This window comes from Ambystoma mexicanum, chromosome 10 (genome assembly GCF_040938575.1).
Source record: "Ambystoma mexicanum isolate Mex_15411 chromosome 10, UKY_AmexF1_1, whole genome shotgun sequence".
Lineage (NCBI taxonomy): Eukaryota > Metazoa > Chordata > Amphibia > Caudata > Ambystomatidae > Ambystoma > Ambystoma mexicanum.
In genome coordinates, this window is record NC_090932.1 from 244,716,601 (window position 1) to 244,737,826 (window position 21,226).

Here is a 21,226-nt window from a genome sequence, read left to right on the forward strand (position 1 = left end):
ACATTTCGTTTATTGAGAAGTCTTTTTTGTAATTTAGTTATTAGTTTTGTTAGTGTTTTATTTTGTTTAACACTAAAATAAATAGCTTTCTTTTGAGAAGAATTGCACTATCTATCAACACTTCTAAAATTAATTTCCTACGATAGGTTTTAAGCATTGAACCTGATTTATCTCCTGTTTTTATAAGATTTTGAAGGACTTTGTGACAGAACATTTTGGCTAAAATACTTTTCTTGGTATGCTTACTTTGCACTATATTAAAATTTAAAGAAGTAGTTTTATCTGTAGTGATAGCTGATTTTCTGTTAATTGTTTTTTGGTTTGTTTTACATTTTGATAGGGAAGGCAAATGTTTTGTACTTGAAACTTCTTGTGTTTCACTAAATGACTGTATTAGCTGTTTTGTTTGAATTTTTTTTTTACAAATTCTGCTAGAGATGGATGCTTATGTTGGACACTTTTATTTTCATTTGCTCTACTTCTGTGTTGCTTTCTACGGACTTGACTTTTGGTAAGCATTCTTTAGGGTCTGTTGAAAAAAATAAAGAAGGTATGGGTTGGGGTGTTCTGCAATGTATGTTTGCTGTGTGCATGAGTGTTTGAGTAAGATGATGTATGTAATGGTGTCTGATTGTGCTTTGGGAAGTACAACTAGTAGGGATGTGTATTCTTCAATTAATATGTTACTAAACTCAGGTTCAGATGACAGAAAAAAATAAGCTAGTGGTGTGGAGAAGTACAAATAGTAAATCTAATATATACAATAAAAACAGTTGTTTGTTCTATAATATGAAATTTCTAGCGGTTGAGATGGGTAATTTGTGTGTCCAAAAGTAGGAATTTGTGCACCATTCTGGCTGTTTAAGACATGGGGATTTTTGGACAGAATGGTGCACAATCTCTATTTCAAGACACAGAAATAGCATGAATTAACTTTACAGTATGTTTGAGTAATAATACAAATATTATGGTGATATTCTACTTACTTTTTTTCTAAAATGAGCCGTTTAATTCTTAGTTCTTCTTTGTTCTTGAAATTCGGCTGCTTCTTTTCAGGAGAATGGTCTTCACTGCAATTGTAAAAGAAACAAATTAGTAATTTTGTTTGTATATAGCATTGTTTTTAATTTAGATATTGATTTTTTTAATTGAAATCCTCAGCGCCTTCCTTAAAACCATTAAAACTATCTTAATCACATAAGATACATCGCACCAGTTCAATACATATGATATGTTCTTAATGAACAAATTGTATTGCAATGAGTAACTGTAACAAACAACATATCTTTAGTATGTCTTGTGAAATTCATAATGTACCACTGAATACCACCATTTCTGTAACTAAGCTGTTTTAGGTAATAGTGCCTTAATGTCATGCTTAAATTAAAGTAATCAAATAAATAAATAAATAAATAAATAAATAAATAAATAAATAAATGTAATTGTATAAGTATTATTTTTTGAGATTGGAACATAGAATGTGCATGCATGCAATTTTGTTTCAATATATGTAGTCTATACATTTAATTTAAAAAATGTTAGTTTAACATGATTTGACAGTGTTTGTATTAAGAAACTAAATAGTATAAAGGTTTATAAGTGACAGTTGATTTTAGGAAATTGGAAAAAAGACAGTAGATTCATTTTACAGATAACACAAGCTAAAAGTCAGTTTGAAAATGTGTTCATGTACTGTAAAGAAAATATGCATAGCTGTAGTTGTGTTCATGCATATGGATATGCATGGAGCTGCAAGTAGAAATCTTGGAGACTTGTACAGTATTTCTTGTAGATGGTGCTTGCCAATGATATGACACTTGTACTCAGAGGGATTCACAGTACATTTGCAGTGCTGAACTATGATGATGCAGTTAGATGTAGAGGTCTTGAATGTGATTGGTGCATGGTCATGTGATTTCTTAGCTACATCCAATGAGGGAATGGCACAGAGAGTGAAGTGGAAATGGTAGAAGGGCTGTTCATGTTACGATATGTTCGCGGACATGGCGGTAGTTTGCGGACATTGGGAGTTACATCCGGGGATTTTTTGGTTCAGAAGTCATGCAAATGAGAATGAGCAGTGGAAGGAATTGATCAGGAAAGTTTAGTGGGTGTGTTGTGCCAGGAAAGAGTTTCTCAGATACTCTTTTTGCTGAGAGAACAACAGATACCTATGGCTGTGTGTTTCAGAAAACAGATTGTTTGGATTTTGGGAGATTTGTGAATACATTGGTTGAAGGTGCATGCACAAAGCTGTGGAGTAGCTGTAGATCTTGGATTTCCACATGTGGAAGTACACTGGCATGGAGTACATGGAATGAAGTGGTTGGACTTGCTACCTCTCTGTGCTACTTTGGAAACAAAGCAACATCCAGACATAATTGTAATTCATTGTGGAGGGAACAGTTTAGGACATGTGTCTGGAATTTCTTTGCAATTTGCTATGAAAGAAGGACTTGGGGAAAGTCATGGACATGTTTCCTAATTCTGAAGTAATATTTTCACGGATTGCGCAGAGACAAATGTGGCTTCGTTCTTCTTCATTTGGTCCACAAATGGAAAAAGCAAGGCGCAATGTTAATAAGGCTGTTTGTGCATTTCTAAGAGATTTTGGCATGTCATCTTGTCACAATGAAAATATTATGTTTCGTAGTACATACATTTTTTGCAGAGATGGAGTCCATTTTACTTATGCTGGCAATCAGATTTTTCAGAGAAATGTACAAAATGCACTGCAACCTTTTTTTTAGAAATACAGCATCCATTTTGAAGTAGGTGTCAAGTATTTATAAGTTTTGACATACAAACACCTCCCAAGGGCTCTTTTCAGAGCCACCACTTCCTCCCAGAGAAAAATGCAATGGTAACAATAGGGTAGCACCCCAATTATTTTAATGTTCGCGAACTGTCTGCGGACTTTTAAGAAATACAAACGGCCCTGCGTTATTTATCTTCACTTCTATTTTTTAACTGTGAAAGGCGGCTCTGAAAAGAGCCTTATTTTTTTTTATTTTTGTAATTTTATATTTTTTTTGTTTTTTTAGACATGACAAACTAGGAGAGGAGGGTAAAGGGGGGACACCAACCACAGGTATAAGAAAGGGCGAGCAGAGAGAGGAAGATGTAGAGTGTGTTTTATTTGGGTAGTGAGCAGGTCTTCTCATGCTCTGAGATGATAGTCTCAAAAGCACTCCGAAGTCACTCCCCCCTGCAGAGTACTTTGTCACAGTACATACATACAACTGTGACCCTCGGAAGGTAAGAGTCATCAGAATTCTGTATGGCCTGTGAGGCAGCTTGAGGAAGACGCTGTCCCACAGAGGTGGTCCTTGTGGTGACAGGATCAGAAACAGAGGATGAAGTAGAAGAAATCAACCTACTACGTTCTTCGCAAGGTACAACCTTGCAAATAGCCCCAGAGTGAAATGACCTCAGGTGTCGCTTCATGGTCGCGGTCCCAAAGCTGTACGAACTGTGCTTCCCGCGACTGAGTATCATTTTGCACTCATTGCAGATAACACAGTTCGCACAAGCCTTAGGATCATTCCCATAAATGGAAAATAACCGTCACACCCAAGACTCACATCTAGTGCGGGTAGTAGGGATTTCCTCTACCTCATTCTCGTCATCCTCTTCTTCCTCCTCTGCATCCTCACTCCTGTTCCCCTCGTCAGGACCTTGGGAAGGTGGTGGTGGTAGAGGGGGCGGGGGTGGTGCTGAAGCAAGTACAGCACCAGGTGGCAGTTCTGCAGCAAGGGATGCCATCTCGATGGTGGAATCAGGAAGTTGCTGGAGAAATAGCTGTGCTCTGAAGAATAGCCAGAAACACAATGAGAATAAGCTCTAGGGCGTGGTCTTTTATAGGGGTGCTTGTACGCGGTTCGCGGACATGCGCGCTGTCTGCGGTCAGATCGAACACAAAAAAGGGTTCAAAAAGTTTCAAAGATATCTAGAAACTCAGGATTACTATGTGGGACTTGTGCCATGATGAGTTTTTATGGAAAAATATTGTGGATTACTCGAAAATGTACTTTTAAATTGTTCGGGGACACAAACAATGTCCGCATACAGAACAAGCGATCAGCATGGGCGCGGTCACATGATCACTTTGCGAACAGGTCCGCGAAGGAAGCTCCTGTCCGCAGGACACCAAATGCAGGGACATTGGTTTGCGCATGCGAGTTGATGTTCTACGGACAGTGTTTGGGTCCGGAATTAATTAAAAGTGTGTCACACATCAAACAAACATTTCTGGACATCGCGTATGTTCTAGAACAGTTTAAACTTGCTAGCGAACACTACGGACAGATATAGTGTTCTTTAGGACACTTCCATTTTCATTTGATTACGAACTTTTCAGGACATCAATTGTGTTCTTAGAACATTTAACTTGCTAGCGAACATTACGGACAGGTATAGTGTTCTTTAGGACACCTCAATTTTCATTTAATTACGAACATTTCAGGACACCAATTGGGTTCTTAGAACAGTTTGAACTTGCTAGCGAACAGTACGGACAGGTATAGTGTTCTTTAGGACACCTCCATTTTTGTTTAATTACGAACATTTCAGGACACTGCTTGTGTTCTTAGAACAGTTTCAACTTGCTAGCGAACAGTATGGACAGGTATAGTGTTCTTTCTTAGGACACCTCCATTTTCGTTTAATTACGAACATTTCAGGACACCAATTGGGTTCTTAGAACAGTTTCAACTTGCTAGCGAACAATACGGACAGGTATAGTGTTCTTCAGGACACCTCCATTTTCGTTTATTTACGAACATTTCAGAACACCCGCGCTGTCAGCGGACATCTACATTGTTTTAAAAAAAATAAAAAATGGGAAGTAATTTCAACACAACATAAAAATGTAACTTTATTTCACATATATTAATAATGTATGACAGAGAAGGTGAGGCAGAAACAGAAACAAAAACAGGAGAATTAGGGTTTCAACATGATTGATATCAGGTGAAGAAGGGATGGAAGTCTCATCAAAACGTTTTGGATTATGGAGAGGGTTTGGGGATAATTGACTGGGATATGGTGATGGGGGACAGGTACATGTGGGACAATGGTATGAGGTTTTTGTTTTAAAATGATCCTCAACAAAAGTTTTCAAATTATTAAAATTGCTCAATAATAAATCAATTTTTTCTTTTAAGCTGTCAAGCGTGTTTTCCATAACAGTTTCTTCAGACATATTTTCTATTTTGGTATACTCTGTACAAAAAGAAATATATAAAGTAAATATATATAAAATAATAACACTTAAATGGTTTATATTGTAAAGTGTGTACCATTAGCTTCACTATTTTCTGAAATTTCGTCATGTGGGAAGTGCTCCTCTAGCCATTCCAGAGTACTAGACATAGACATTTCTGTGAGAAAAAATATATATATATAATATTTTTTTTTAATCTAATACAGAAAGTTTATAAAGATATGAGTAAAATGATGTACACTTACTATTTCAGGTAAGATATGTTCTGAGTAGTCTGTAGGTCTGGTCTTGGTCTTAGTTGTGGAGTGTCTGTCAGGTAATTATCTTGGAAGCCTATTTATCTTCTCTTGGTATATTCCATTTTAGAATATATTGTATTTAAATGAAAGGTTAGTGTGGTACACATATGGGTTACATTTCTTATGTATTAGTACATATAATATGTATGTGTACTACTTTGTGAATTTTTTAAATATTATCATCTTGTAATATAACAATGAAACATGCCCCACCCGACTTTTTAGGTAGTGGTACTGTTGTCCGAATATGTTCGCGGACATCAAAAATGTTCGCGGACATTACATTCAGTAGAAGTGGTTCAGTATGTTCCATATTACATGTACATAAAGTCAAAGTTACTATTGTTAAGCTTTGCTACTAAAAACCTATGAAATTCAGTTAAAAAACTTTGTTAAAGGGACATTATGGTTAAGTTGTGCTACTAAAAACCTATGAAATTCAGTGAAAAAAACTTTGTTAAAGGGACGTTAAGTTGCGCTACTAAAAACCTATGAAATTCAGTGAAAAAACGTTGTTAAAGGGACGTTATGGTTAAGTTGCGCTTCTAAAAACCTATGAAATTCAGTGAAAAAACGTTGCTAAAGGGGCGTTATGGTTCCAAGTAAAACCGAAAAACCCTTGAAATTCGCCAGTTATGGTAAGCTAAGCAACCTTAACTCGCGCCACCACCGTGCACTGCTAAGACTAAGACTAACACACACGACATCAAAGATGACATTACAAATGTCATTGATGACATCACTGATGACATCACATGTCTGGTTCACTCTTTTTTCTTTTGCTGACATATCTATGCCACAGGGTTTTCTTCAGTAACAGTCCCTACAAGTAGGTTCTTATAGTAATTTCCTTAAAGTCCAGTCACATCATATGACAGCAATCCTTTTTGTGCATAAAGATAATCAATAGACTTATCAGCACTTTCTGATTGTTCTGTTGTTTTTTTATGGCTGTGCTTTCCCTGTGTATGGTAATATTTGTATACATTGTACTCACACTACTTTCCTTAGGGTCCAATCACATGAAGTGATACATATACAAAGGGTAAATACAGCTTTGAAACAGAACAATCATTTATTTGCATGAAAATAATCAGTTAGGGTATGAATTTTTTGTGCTACTATTTGTGCTTTTTTGCTAACTTCACTTTACCTGTATATACCCATATTGGTATCTGTTCTTGTCTCTTTGTGTTTTGTCTATAGTAATGCAATTATGTAATACATGGGTTTTATTAGCTACTTATTACATATTTCACAGTACACAAAAATCTATTAAGAAAACGATTATCATTTCATTATTCAACATATTAACATTACGAATATTATACCTTCATCTTGTACGCTGCACACAATGCTATGTTTCTGAATTAGTAGCTTAGTATACTAGATATAACCCCATAATAGAATGCTATTTACATCAATGCATCGTTCAATGCACTAATTGGGGTATGATATTTATTGCAATGATCCTTGACACTTTCTTCACAAGATTATAATAAGAATCCCTTGTACACATATTTCATGAAAAGTACATACACATGTGATGTCATCGGTGATGTCATCAATGACATTTGTGATGTCATCTTTGATGTCCTGGGTGTTAGTCTTAGCAGTGCACGGTGGTGGCACGAGTTATGGTTGCTTAGCTTACCATAACTGGCGAATTTCAAGGGTTTTTCGGTTTTACTTGGAACCATAACGTCCCTTTAACAAAGTTTTTTCACTGAATTTCATAGGTTTTTAGTAGCGCAACTTAACCATAACATCCCTTTAACAAAGTTAAGCAAGTAATACCTGAAATGGCTTCAAGCAATGTTCTTAGAAAGATCTCACATCTTCAAAAATTACAAAAGCGTCCCTAGATTCAACCCACCTAATAGCCGCGCTTTGGGAGCCCTTGATTCGACCAGCAGCAATATTGCTCTTTCTGGAGAAAGGCCTTCCAAAATGCAGCTCTTCAAAGTGGCACTGTGTCTAGGTTTAAAGCAGTGGGAGTATTTGTCATTACTGTGCACTCAAGTATGGATTCTGCAGACTATCTCTATCATATCGCCATGCCATAGCACAGCAGTAGATGCCCTTGGTCATTGGTAAAAGCCCATCTGCACACCCCAAATGGTCATACCACGCAACTCAAAGTGCAAGGTTCACATTAACTATTACAGAGTTCTTGCTCTTACCTCTGCGGTTTCAAAAATGCAAAGTGTTATAGGCACACATGTTCTAGTGTACACTTGTTTTAAAGTGCACCTTTAATTCTGATTTCTTTCATTATGTTAAAAACAGAATTACGATGTGCCTCAACAAGGAGAAGAAGATATTGAGGATGAAGATGACGTAGACGACGATGAAGAAGACGAAGAAACGTCAAGTTATGAATCAGATGAAAGTGAAGAGGAAGAAAAAGATGTGCCTCAGAATGAGGCCTTTCACCAAACGGCGCCAAGGCAACAACAGCTGAAGTGGGAGGATTCAACACTCTATTACTAAAAACCCACCTTCTTCTTTTTCTTTCTTTTGTAAACACTGATACGATCTACTTCCGGGTCATGTTGAAGACTATGAATTAAACAACAGGATTTGCCTCTTTTCATGGCTTGGCAGCTTTTAAGAGAGACAGCGTCCTTCTGCGCATTTGTGGAGTATGGTGATCAAAAGTGTGTATTCAATACCAGCAGAGGTCAATCAAGCATTTACAGCAGCCCGAGCCACCAGTCAACGCCGCAGATTCTGTCAACAGATGATATGTTTTCAGTTGTCATTATGCATGATACACATTTCTATCTCACATTCCAGATATTTGTATCATTACAAATTGTTCAACAGACAATACGTTCCTTCTTACGCGAGACCTTTAGATAATCCCCTCCTCACCCTACCTAAGAATGCGTACATACATGTTTTTGACATCTGTTAGTGCCGGTGTGTCTAGTTAGGTACACATGCATTGGAGTTGCTCTTTCTTCGACTCATTCCGCTAGCATTTCAGCTATGAGAACATGCAATGTTGCCTAACTTTCTGTCCCAAGAGGTGTGCTCACGCTGGAGGCCCACCCATGTGTGCAGAGGGACCTGGCCCATTCTCGCCTGTGCTGCTAGATTCATGGAGACAAATAGAATGTTGCATCTGGCATCACTTACGGCTTCCTAAGTACAGTAACTACATACATGAATCATCAACTACATAGATAATGTCCGAGAAAATGTTTATTTGGTTCCTAAAACAACTGTAACAAATGGATGATGCAGACATTGATTTGAGTATATTTGCTTGTGCACATCCATTTCCTATGGAAACTGTTTCAAAGTGGCAGAACTGGAGGCATTCAAAAATGTAAAAACGTCCCCAAAATCTACTGAAAAAGACCTCATGGAGAAATGTGAGAAAATACACGTTTTATGCTATTCCTTACTAGATCTGTTGAAGAAGTCTATGCAACTTCGAAAACTAAGGCTTGTATCGCCTAATCATTTATATTTAGGGAATCCAATAAAAGGTATCAACATTTGGATTTTTTATTTTATTTGAAAATTGGACTTGAATGGTGTAAAATGTGTCATGTGAAAAACGTATACCATTCTTGTCATTATTTGACTGGTATATGATGCATTGAACCTTCTTAGTTCACTCTATGAGCCTCGTCACACCGGCGCTAATATCACCATCCTTATTCCCATTACTGCATGCAGCAATGGGAATTCTCTGACGCATTTAAAGTTGATTTAAAGCTGAGGTTATTACGCATTTCGGAGTCCATTAGGGACATGGGGTATTAATTACAGCATGCTAAAATACCACGTTGGTCAATATCGCCATTGTAAGTGGCGTTAGCTATTTCACTTACAAGCAGGTGGTTTCTTACACATATGGACTGAAAAACCCATAATTGTGTGGAGCAGTAAAGCTGACACTATCCCGAAATGTGGTTTACTGAACAACTCATTGGGAACCACTATGAATTTCCCCTCAAAGGCAACCGTGTGAAGATGTACTTTTGGTTGTTTGTGCACTGAGTCGAGGGGTGGACTGGCCTATACGGAACTCTGTTGTTTTCCTGGTAGGCCTCTGCACCCTGGGTTTCTTTTGTGTGGTAACCTATTTTATTTCCAAATTTCCTCATAGGAAAAGGGTTAGGCTAGCTGAAAATGTGACATATGGGGCCCTGAGTCAGACCCAAGCCGAGTCAGGGTCAATAATTTGAATATGATTTGCGTTGTTGCCCTTAAGACACATGTTCATGCGTTGTACAATGTGGTGTCTTGGCAGTGGAGGGCAATATCCTAAGTGATTAAAACAGACAACAGATCACGAGGATGGTTAATGTTTTAAGTGGATTCACTTTTAAAATTCGAGGTGTAACACCATAATTTTGCCGTGGTTGAATTTACAGACTTGCGACAGCTTTGCCCCTACCAAGCACGCATTAAGAACATGTCATGTGCCAAACTACAATAATGTGACAGTTCAGCTCTGCCACCACCATCAAGTGAAGTCCATGGAGCTCATTTTATACGGGTGGGGACCCGTGTAAACGTACATGCAGGTGAGTGTCCCGCTGGCAAATTTTATCATTTGCACGGCAGATTGCAAAAGGTGAGAGCAAAAGATGGCGTACAAGCTTATATGCTGCCTTTTGCCCTCCTATTATGCAGGCCACTGTAAAAATTGAATGAACACTGCTTATCAAGTATGCATGGCAGGCAACATTTACAATGGATTCCTATGGAGTCCACCTGCTTTTTGCTGGTGCATAAATTTAGCAGACTCCATAGGGATTCCCAGCATTTTTGCTGGCATGAAAATACATGCCGGCAAAAATAATGGAGCATTTTTATGGCAGAAAGGAAGGAAGCGACGGAAAAGAAAGTTGTGTTCTACCCCTCCGTCGTTAACGTTAATGCATGGCGTAAAAGCCTTATGATGGATTTTACAGCATGCATTTATGAAACGTCTCATATACAACTGTCTCCCCTGTGTTCATAAGTCTGTATTTCATTGGTTCTTTTTTGCCGTCTGATGTTTTAGAGAATGGAAATGCATTGCTATCGGTCAACTTGCCACAATGACACCTGCTGGAGCTGATTTTGATGTCATTTGGAAAACACGGATGCAAATAAACACTTACTGGAGATTTATAGAAATGTTATATATATATATATATAGTGTGGCACCTATGTTGCACAGTGATTCTCACATTCTATTGTCAATGTTAATAGTGCTTTCTTTGTCTCTGATTCTACGTTAACCAACATGCAGATTCAACAAACAGCTAACCCGTTTTTACACACTTAGGCTGTGGGCGCCCAATATCAAACTATATAGAAATGCATAGCATTGCTTTAGCAGAATCACAGGGCCAGTGAAAGTATTTTCATATTTTATTCAAAACACAAATATACATTTTACATAAGTGTAAGGTTGCAGTTTGGAATAAGTCGGACACACTGGATAGCTTGATTAAATGATATATCTGTTGAATCAATTTTACACACAACTAAGAAAAGGTTAGTCTAATTTGGGCACCGCTCATGTTAACACAACATAAACATCCATGGTCAGTGTTTTTTAAAATACATTTTTTTTGTGATTTTTTTCTGTAGTATCCTATGTGCATGGGTACATGCGCTGGAAGAAATGTGTAACTCCTTCACATCCAATTAACATCGAGTGTACTGAAGACAGATCCAAAGGAGCACAGATATAAGTTTGGTCCATACATGTGTTCCTTTTGAATCTAGAAACACAAAAATGTGTAGACACTAAATAGGGAAGGCCATTGCATATGCATTATCGCAAATAAGCCTCTCACCTGTGTTACTAACCTCACACTTATAAAATTGTCTTCAAATAATAGAAGATAGATAAACATTACATCTTACAAAAGTCTTCCAAAAACAAAGAAGATAAAAAAGAGATTCAACAACATAAAACAGAAAGAAGAACTTTAAATGATAAAAGGAATCCCGTTTCATACAGTCTAAACTCTTAAAACAATAACATTTCATATAGTGGAAAGTTATCTGATACTAAGAGAGTTGAAAATAAGGAGAAGCAGAGTAAGAAACAACAACTAAAAAGAAACATAAGGGGGTCAAATACACACTCCAGAGGAGTAATCATCTATGGCTTTTCAGGGTTCCCTCTTTTACTTTCCTATCTTTCCTTCATCACTTCAGCCGTAAGGAAGATTTCATTTCCTGACGCCAGTCTTTCCCAAAAAATGGTGGTATCTAAAAACGCAACATCATTTACAAATCGTTGAAATCTTCGCACTGTTTGTTCCCAGGTCCCTGAGCATTTCGGTAGGAGATGTTGAATTGTTTGTCTTTTGCATTTCCTCACATTTTACACATATATCAGTGGGAAATGTTTCTTTATCTCTAATATCTAGAATTTCTGAAGTAGAGAGAATATTGAGTCTAAATCTAAGGAAATCTGCTGTGAGTTCTGAGTCTGTTGATTTCTTTAGATAGGTAGGCAGAAAGGACCTAGCTTTATTTGTTGGTGTGAAATAAGATGATATTTTTGCTAATCCCATTTTCTCAATGGTCCTTATTTAATCCATTTTCTTCATGGATTCTTTGTTTTTAAGGAGTTTTGAATCCAAATTTAAATGGTGCTCTCTGATTGAATTAATATTTCATTGCACTTCGATCTTAGTTTATTCAGAAATATATTATCTGTTGTATGCATCAATACTGCCCCGTCCTCATATAGGGACGATTTAGGAGGTTCAAGAATTAATTTATACATAGAGACCCATTCCCATTTCCATTCCAGCCAATAGGTAAGACCTAGTTAATATCTTATATAAGAAAATGGAACACAATTAGGTAGTGCAAGTGGTCTTTTCCAGATTTTTGCTTCATTTTATCAAAGGCTTGAAGATTAGAATCTAAGCCAAATAGAATAACCTGCACTACTTTTCCAATGTAACATTTTATTATGGGAAGAAGGTATAGTATTGTGAGCAATGTTCTTCATTTGCAATCCCAAATTTAGTATCTTTAGGTCTAGGATTGAGAGTAGGTGGATTTTAGTCAGAAATGCTCTGATCTGTGATCCCAAATAGGTAACCTCGTTAGTAACCGGGATTGGTTGGTTGTCCATGTGCCAAGTAAAAGCTTTCATAACCCTCTTTGGATGTTTGAAAATGACTATTTTAGATTTGTTAGGATTTATTTTCAAATAATTTTGTAATGCATATTCAGATAGGGCCGTCAATAAGTGTTGTAATCCCACTTGTGTACAGTCTAATATTACAATATCGACAGCATGTGCCAACCAATTTATTTTCATAATGCCGACTTTAAGACTAACCAAACCAATCTCAATGTCATTTGAGCAAATCTGATAAGTACAGATTAAATAGAAATGGGGCAATCAAACAACTTTGCCGAACTCCTCCTTCAATACCAATGGCTTGAGATAAGTTCCCCATTCAAGTCATTCTAACTCTTAGAGATTAACTTTGATGGAGTTCTATTAGGATAGCTAGGAGATTATAGGGTAGACCCAGCTTTTTAATTTACCCCATAATCGATCGTTGTTAATGGTATCGAAAGCCTGGGATAAATCTACCCAGGCTCCAAATAGGGGTAGGCCTCCCTGTATAAGGGACCCTCAACTGACACAGCTCAGGATTAGGCCATTCAGCAAGGTAGATAATCCCCTCCTAAATCATGTCTGCTGTTTTGGAATCCCCTTTACCTTTGCCCAGTTTTCCAAATCTCTTAGGATGAGTCAGGCAAAAATGTTTCCATCCGCACCTAGAAGTGAGATTGGATGGTAATTGGATGCTGTTAATCGATCTCCTCTCTTATAAACCGGGATAATAATGGAATTTCTCCAAGATTTAGGAATATTTTTGACATAGATTATATTATCAAACTGAATTTTTGAAACCCTCACCCATAGGTCAAGGTTCATCTTCAGGATCGCATTACTGGGTCCATTTCATCCCAGAGCCCGAAATTTTGATGTTTTTTTTTTATCAGAGTCAGGATCTCTTCACTTGTACAGGTTAAGGTCCAATCTGAGTTTACTTTGATCTTTGGCTAAAGGGTATCTGATGGCCCATAAATCCTTGAAAAATGATCTACCCAGGTCATTTTCCATGAAACCTATGATGGTCCAGACATTTCGGGAATTTTTCAAGCAAATCGCTTTCAGCATTTGCTCCCCCTGTCTTTGTAGTCTCATAAACCTAAGGGACCTAATCCAATTTCTGTAACTATTGTTTATAGCTCTGATTTCTTCCTCGTATTGTTTTACATCATTCACTGTTTTTTTTATAGTGACTTTTGATGTGTTTTATTTCTTTTTTATCTTCAATTTGCGTATCAAAGAGATGTTTGTGGGGAAACATGTTGTTTGGGAATATGATTGTCTACAGTGTTCAGATCTCACAAAAAATCAACAAAGCAACCAGGTTCACAATATTTTGATAATTGCTGATCTGTCATAACCTTGGTGATGTTATCCAATTTTTTAGCAAGAGTTTGCCTCCCTCTATGGAACCTCACTATTCGATTCCCAGCAGTGTTTATCGACAATTCCTGGGTATAATTAGATTTCTGATATTGATGACTAAAGCTAAAGATGATTTCCAACATTGCATGATGATTTAAATTTCCATCAGTAGGATTAAATTTCACACGATTATCAAAGATCTTTTGGATACAAAAATGTAGTCGGTCATTGAATAAGACAACCCTCTCCTCCAAGCAGGAGCACATGGGATGTCTCCCTTGATATTTCCATCTAAAATCCAGAAATCCCATTCCAACATGAAATTACACCATGTATTCCCTTTTCTGGTTTTATGTTTACATTTGTCATAGATAGTAGAGCTAGTTGTTATACATTGGAAGCTAAAGCCTCCGATTATTAACATTTCATATGATGGAAATTGGGAGATGTAGTCAACCAGCAGATGTGAAAGAATTTGTAGAAATTCTATTAATGGAATCATCATGGGATTGCAATATATATTAATTATTATCCAATTTGACTTGATCATGTTTTTGACTTGATCATGTTACCTCTCCTTTCTGCTCTAACCACCAAAATACCCTGCATATCATCTGAAAGCAATCTTGAGCTAGGAAGAACCTCATTCCTGCATGAAACGCAGAGACCCCCAGTCAGACGGGCCATACCAGATCCTACTGCCATTTGATGATAGATAGACAAACCATCTACGCCAAAAGAAGATTTTAGCCACATTTCCTGAAATGCTATTAAATCAAAATGTTTAAAAATATAATGCTTTCTGGTTTCCTCACAAAGGGAATTATACCCCCTTGCATTCCAGGATACAGGCTTAATCAAATAATTAACCTGAGTTTCTGTTCCGAAATGCCCAGCTCAAGGAATATTTGAGATACGATTTCTGGTGCCATCTCCCACTTCTAAAGGGTTGGGGTAGAAGGCCTCTCAATCCTCAGTTCTGTATAAATTGAGTCTTGGTTTAGTAATTTTAATGGAGATCTTTCCTCTAATTCTGGGCATTCTTTTGATACCAAGATGACTCTCTTAGCCCATTCTTCTTTAGCCCCCAGAATCATTTCCAGACCCATTCTTAATTTCAGATCCAATTCTGCAATGTTTGTATTAGAGATATGTTGAAAACTCACACAGTCTATATCAGATGATGAAAAATATTTTAAATCAGGAATAAACTTCATCTCTGAATGCATGTGTGTGTGATTTAATGGAGATTTTCCATTATTATCCACACTTGCTTTTGACAAGAACACTTTTAGCCCGGGACTTGGTCCTGAGTTTTCTTGTTTACTTTCGTGGATCTAGATTCCTTAGAATGTGTCGTTGATTTAGAAACTAATAGGTTTTTTCTGTTTCTATCATGTTCTCCATTAGACAGTTTATCTTGGCATGTTGTATTACTCTGTTCCTCTCCAACTCGGTTCTTCAGACTGACTTGCAAATTTTGCTCTTTTTGACATCCTATTGAGTTAGTGTCAACCAAACTCTTCATTTCTGCTGTTTGTTTAACGTTCAAGAAGATTGGGACAATTTTCTGGACTGGACTCTTCATTTTTGCTTTTTGTTTTGTATTTGGGAAAATCGGCGCTATCTTCTGAAGCGGTTGGTTTATGTCAGTTTGAATCCCCACTGTGACCTTTGTTATTATTTCTGGTTTATTCGTTGGGGTCTCCATAATTATTTCTTTGTCTCTAGCATTTATTTTCTTTTTTTCTCCATATCGGGATTAGTTCCCTTATTTTTATTTTTCCTTTGCTCCTCAGGATTCAGTCAGTTCAGATTTTTAATGAATCGATTAGTGCCTATGCTTACATTTTTCTTCTTTTGTTTATATCCAGCATTCAGTCTATTCTCATTCAAATCGCCTGTTGGAATTTCCATTTGTTCTTTGTTCATTTTCTCCCTACGATTTTTTTCATTTTTCCATTTAATTTCTTTCGCTATTTTCCCCACTTTCATTTTACATTGGGATTACATTCTCTTTAGGATCTTCATCCATAGCTGTGGGAATGTCCTCCTGCTCTACTAATTGTGCCAATCGAACAAACTCTTCCAATACTGATGCTGACAAGCGTGTGTCATTCATATTACTATTCAGAGGATTCAGAGGATTTGTTGGTAGTAGTTGCGTGCATCGGGGAAATCTACCTTGTGGAATACAATTCATGCCTCCTCCTAGGTTAGAATTCCGGATAATTAGTTCCTCTTTTACCCCATTCCACTGTTCAGTTAAAGTGCCAGTTAAGTTAAGTTCAGTTAAATGTTTTTCCATTTGCAACTTGGAGGTTGAGCAAAATTCAGCCAATGTTTCATCCACCAAATCTTTGACTGCTTATTTAAATGCCACCATAGTCGACCCATTTATCTCCAAATATTTGATTATCTCTAGGAGGATCCCACTATGTTGTTGCATCTCTAATTTTAAGTTCTCAAAAACATTCACCAACGAGCTTGGAACAAAGTTCAATGCTAGGCGTTCTCAGTTCTTGCGCTTGATTTAATTCTGGTGCTATATCCTATGATGATAGTCTGGTATCGATCTGTGGAGTTTTAATTTGCATGCCTTTGGCACCATTGGAGTCCTCCAGTAGCACTGATATCGCGTTGAGTTCATATGATGTTTCTGCAGGCACTCGATTATCAACCTCCAACATATCTTCATCCAACAAATCAATGTTGTTTCCATCGTATTCTTTCTTTCCGTTCTTTGGAGTCCTCCAGTAGCACTGATATCGCGTTGAGTTCATATGATGTTTCTGCAGGCACTCGATTATCCACCTCCAACATATCTTCATCCAACAAATCAATGTTGTTTCCATCGTATTCTTTCTTTCCGTTCTTCTGGTCCTTGCTTGCTTGTCATTTTACTGATCATTCAATATTTCTTCAACTTGGACCGCTGCTTCAATTGCGAAATAATCCACAATTGTATTTTTCATTGTGGTGGTGGTTTGTGTATAGTTCGGATTTGTTGTCAACATATCTCTTAGGGGCTGATGAACTGGTGTTGATTCCCCACTTTCTCTTGTTTTTACATAAGGGGAACACCCCGTACCTGAGCCAGTGGGTTTTGAGGTGTCTATTGGAATGACACTTTGATGGGGGTACAACCTCCCCCGCCCTGATTTATAAGGTCTGAAAATGATTCTTTACGCTGTAATGGAATTTTTGTTTGTGCCAGTTGAATTATCTGATTCAATAGTTCTGATATCTTCTCCCAGGGCTGTACTCTGCAGATTCTTTTGTTGTTTGTTTTTCCTGGCACATAGTTTTTCAATTAAACCTTCTTTAGTTAGCTCAAAATCACAGCCAGCCCTCCTCTGTGCCCAGAATTCAAGTCCTTCAAGTCCTTGAATTTAGCACTAGCTATGCTGTTAATCCACCACACATCGCCTTTTTAAGGCCAAGATAAAGCCAATTATACAGCCGGTCATCGTGAGATTTACACACTCTTCCTGACCAATATGCAGGACAATGGATTTCATTTCAGCTGGAACAGGCGAGTCAAAGGCTCAGAGCCCACAGTCCTCGCTCAGTTGTGTTTGCACATATGACAGTATGTCAAATTTCATTCCCGCCGCCAAGTAATTATGCCCTCTGGTATCTCAGCACAGCCGGCGGGTCAAAGGCTCGAAGCCTGCAGTCCCCCCTCAGATGTGATTTCGTTAGATGTAACAGGCTTTCAGGTTTTGTTCATACGGCCCGAAGTTGTATATTTTACTAATAGAGTGTCGTCAGTAGGTCAAAGACTTAAGGCTTAGTGTCCAGATTTCCCAGTAGGCAGTGATTTCAATCAATATACCTGTACTCTTCTCTGCCAGGGGGATCAAGTGTTCGGTAGTTTTCTATAACGTTATGTGGGCGTGCGTGGAAAGGTTTGTGTTCAGAGTTAGGGTGCAATATATTTGTGATGAGTTACCTTAATTCACACGTGTTCCAAACTCCAAACTGCTATACCCGCTGTACTTGCACGGCCTGCACAGAATGCAGCACACTCTGCAGCTTCACTACACAGCCTGCCCTGCGGCCGCAATCACCTTTTAAAAAATGCTGTGTACAGGGCAATGCTCCTTCCTCTGCTGGCAGACACGGTAGACAGACTCAGAAGTCAGAGGGTTCCACAGGTAACACAGACTGCAGCACGCTCTGCAGCTTCACTCTGCGGCCTGCTCCGCGTCCGCAATCACCTTTTAAAGAACACAGTGAACAAGGCAATGCTCCTCCCACTGTTGGAAAACACGGCAGACAGACTTAGAAGTAAGAGAGATCCACAGGTAACACAGACTGCAGCACACTCTGCAGCTTCACTCCGCGGCTGCAATCAACTTTTAAATAATGCTGTGTACAGGGCAAGGCTCCTCCCTCTGCTGGCAAATATGGTAGATGGGAATCAGACGACAGAAGGATCCAAAGGTAACACAGACTGCAGCACACTCTGCAGCTTCACTCCGCAGCCGGCCATGCGGCCGCAATCACCTTTTAAAGAACGCTGTGTACAGGGAAATGCTCCTCCCTCTGCTAGCAAATACGGTAGACATACTCAGAAGTCAGAGGGATCCACAAGTAACATACACTCTGCTGATATGTATATTTCTGCCGGATACAACAGTCATTTTGTGTATAATTTAATATTTTATCTAAGTGTTTTTATATTTGTGTTTTGAATAAAATACGCTAATATTTTCACTGACCCTGTGATTCTGCTAAAACACTGGTATGCAGTTCTATATAGTTTGATCATTGGGCACCCACAGCCTGTGTGTAAATCAGGGTAGCTGTTTGTGGAATCTGTATGTTGGTCGAATTCCCCTGTCCTCATCCACATAGTCCCCCTTCAAAAAAGAAGACCCCCATGCTCATATATATTGTACTCAGATTCTAGAGCGCACTTTTAAATAGTGTCACCATATTACATAAAGTTATGGAAATAAATCCAACTCCATTTCCTAGCTCGCCCTTAATCAACAAAATCCTCCTTCAACTTCAGTGTTTTGCTTGCCTCTCGACTACTCTAGCAACCTCCTGACTTTGCTTCTCCCTACTAGTCTGATCATAAACCATGTGTGATTTACCCAATCACACAGGACAAAATATCCTGATCAACCAGGGCAAAGCTCAAAGTTAATTTGAAAAAAATCAGTCCTGCAGAATCAGTGAACATGTGGGTGATTTAGAGTCTTCTGAGCTTCCACTGAATGATGTGGAATGATGAGGTGTTCAGGGATTCGTACCTCTGTCTGCAGATTGCATACTGAATTCTAAAGCGAGACCTTAACTGACCTAGGGAATAAGCATTCTACCCATACATAAACATACACTTTGACGTTTTTGTCTGCACAGCAGAAATAGGCAAATCTATGTTAACACACCTCACGACTTGCTGCAATTCAGGGAGTTGCAGAGGCCGGTGAAGGGCTGACGGTGAACTTGCCCCCAGGAGGGCTTTGAAATCCACATACACTCCCCCCTGAATGTGTAAAGTAATGACATGTAATTGATCAGTGTTTCTTGAGGAGCCATTTGTCAATTTCTGGCACAACACTTGCCCATGCCTCCGAATTGATGCAGCTAGTTTGGATCATAATGTAATAAAAGGCTTGCGAAGAAAGCTCCCCATATTCCTTATGTATGACACGGCGACATAGTGAGACGATTAAGCTTCTATAACGGCTAAGAAAGGTATTACTTTACTGCAGCTTGAGAACATCAATGCAGCTCCCCACGTCTGATAGAACTAAACAAAAGGAACCAGTGCCTGAAAATAAAGACATCAATCACCCCCGAACCCCCTGGATTTAGATTACCATTTTATTCTGTTTAAAGGAGCTCTCTGGATAATGCTTCCATACGCGCTCAATACTGCAGCTAAAGTCATTAGAAAGAAGAGGATAACAACTGACAGGTGTGTACTGTTTTTAATGAACAGCATTTGAGATGAGGTGGAGAGACATTTGCTTCGTAAAAGAAGGAAACCGGTTTGAGCCTACGCAGTAAAACTTTGTTCAACAAAACTCCTCTGCATGTTCTGAGACAGTTTCTAAACCTTTCATATTTACCTTTCAGGCATAGAATTACAGAGGCATTTTACCCCAATTAATATGGGGTGGGGCCAAGTCTAATTTGCATATGGTCTTTTGCCTTCTGTAATGGCTTGGCAGGCAAAGAATGATGGTATAGAGGGTTGTCAAGAGCAATGACTGAGGATAAGATTAATTATAAACCTTCCAGCCAACAGCTCTTTTGTTTTGTTACAAAGAAATTCTGGCAGATCTGAAAGTGCAATATATTGGCATGTAACAATCATACAAACCATGCCACCACTACTACCTCCATTGCAAGAAGACCATAATAAACACTGCTCACCCCCGCAACAAAGGTAGTACCTTTTGTAATGCTTCATACAGGACAGAGACACACGCAATCGCACCTCCTGCACTCCATACAAGAAAACTCAGTGTCGGGAAGGATGGGTTTAAAATGACTACTACATCCTTGTAGTTTCATATTATACAGCACTAAACACACTACTGGGATTAATTCACCAGCTCCCAACTGTATCCCAACCACCAGAAGCCAATCAACATAATAGTACAAGGCTGTGCTTTCAACCCAGAGAACAATGAGGTAGTGCTATTGGATGGAATGCTTATCCCCAGCTCTGCTTCTCCAGTGTAGAGTGCATGCTGGCTAAGCAGTGATCTTCAGTATGGCAGGCCAATGTGATGATGCATTTGAGAGGAGAAAACATTATCACTAGTTAGATGTTAATGTACACTTGGTTAACACTAAATAAATGGTAATGGTTTCCGTTGACCTCTTGACATATCCCTTTGAAGACAAACGGTTTCCATTGGTTTACGGAAAACTTGAACATCACTGGTAAATTTCAATTTGTTGTTACTTTTCATGCAATGTTGTACCAAGTTGTAGTAGGGAAGAAGTAAGTCAGGCTAAGGGTAAGCAATTCTAAATTAGCATGGGTGTTTGGACAAGTGGACAGAGCATTGAAGACATGGCTGTCACTCCACACTGGCTGCCAACCAAGAAAGGTCTTGGTCGCAAAGTTATCTAAAGAGGTAGTAGAAGGTTCATGCTGTTCGGCACCAAGCCCTTTTAGAGTTGACATCTTGGAGGAAGTTGAGGAGCTGGAGACTCAGTGGTTAAGTCACTGAGACCTACATCTGTGCTTTG

The 21,226-nt window shown here is 38.4% G+C and overlaps 1 protein-coding gene across 1 annotated transcript in view; it reads left to right on the plus strand.

Moving 5' to 3' along the window:
• CLSTN2 (calsyntenin 2) overlaps positions 1-9,038 on the plus strand; it is a 3,665,407-nt gene extending 3,656,369 nt beyond the window's left edge. The window contains exon 18 of the mRNA XM_069617773.1: positions 7,813-9,038. Coding sequence (XP_069473874.1) covers positions 7,813-8,016 — 204 coding nt within the window. The 3' untranslated portion in view covers positions 8,017-9,038. The remainder of the gene's footprint in view (positions 1-7,812) is intronic.
• Positions 9,039-21,226: the final 12,188 nt, after the last annotated feature.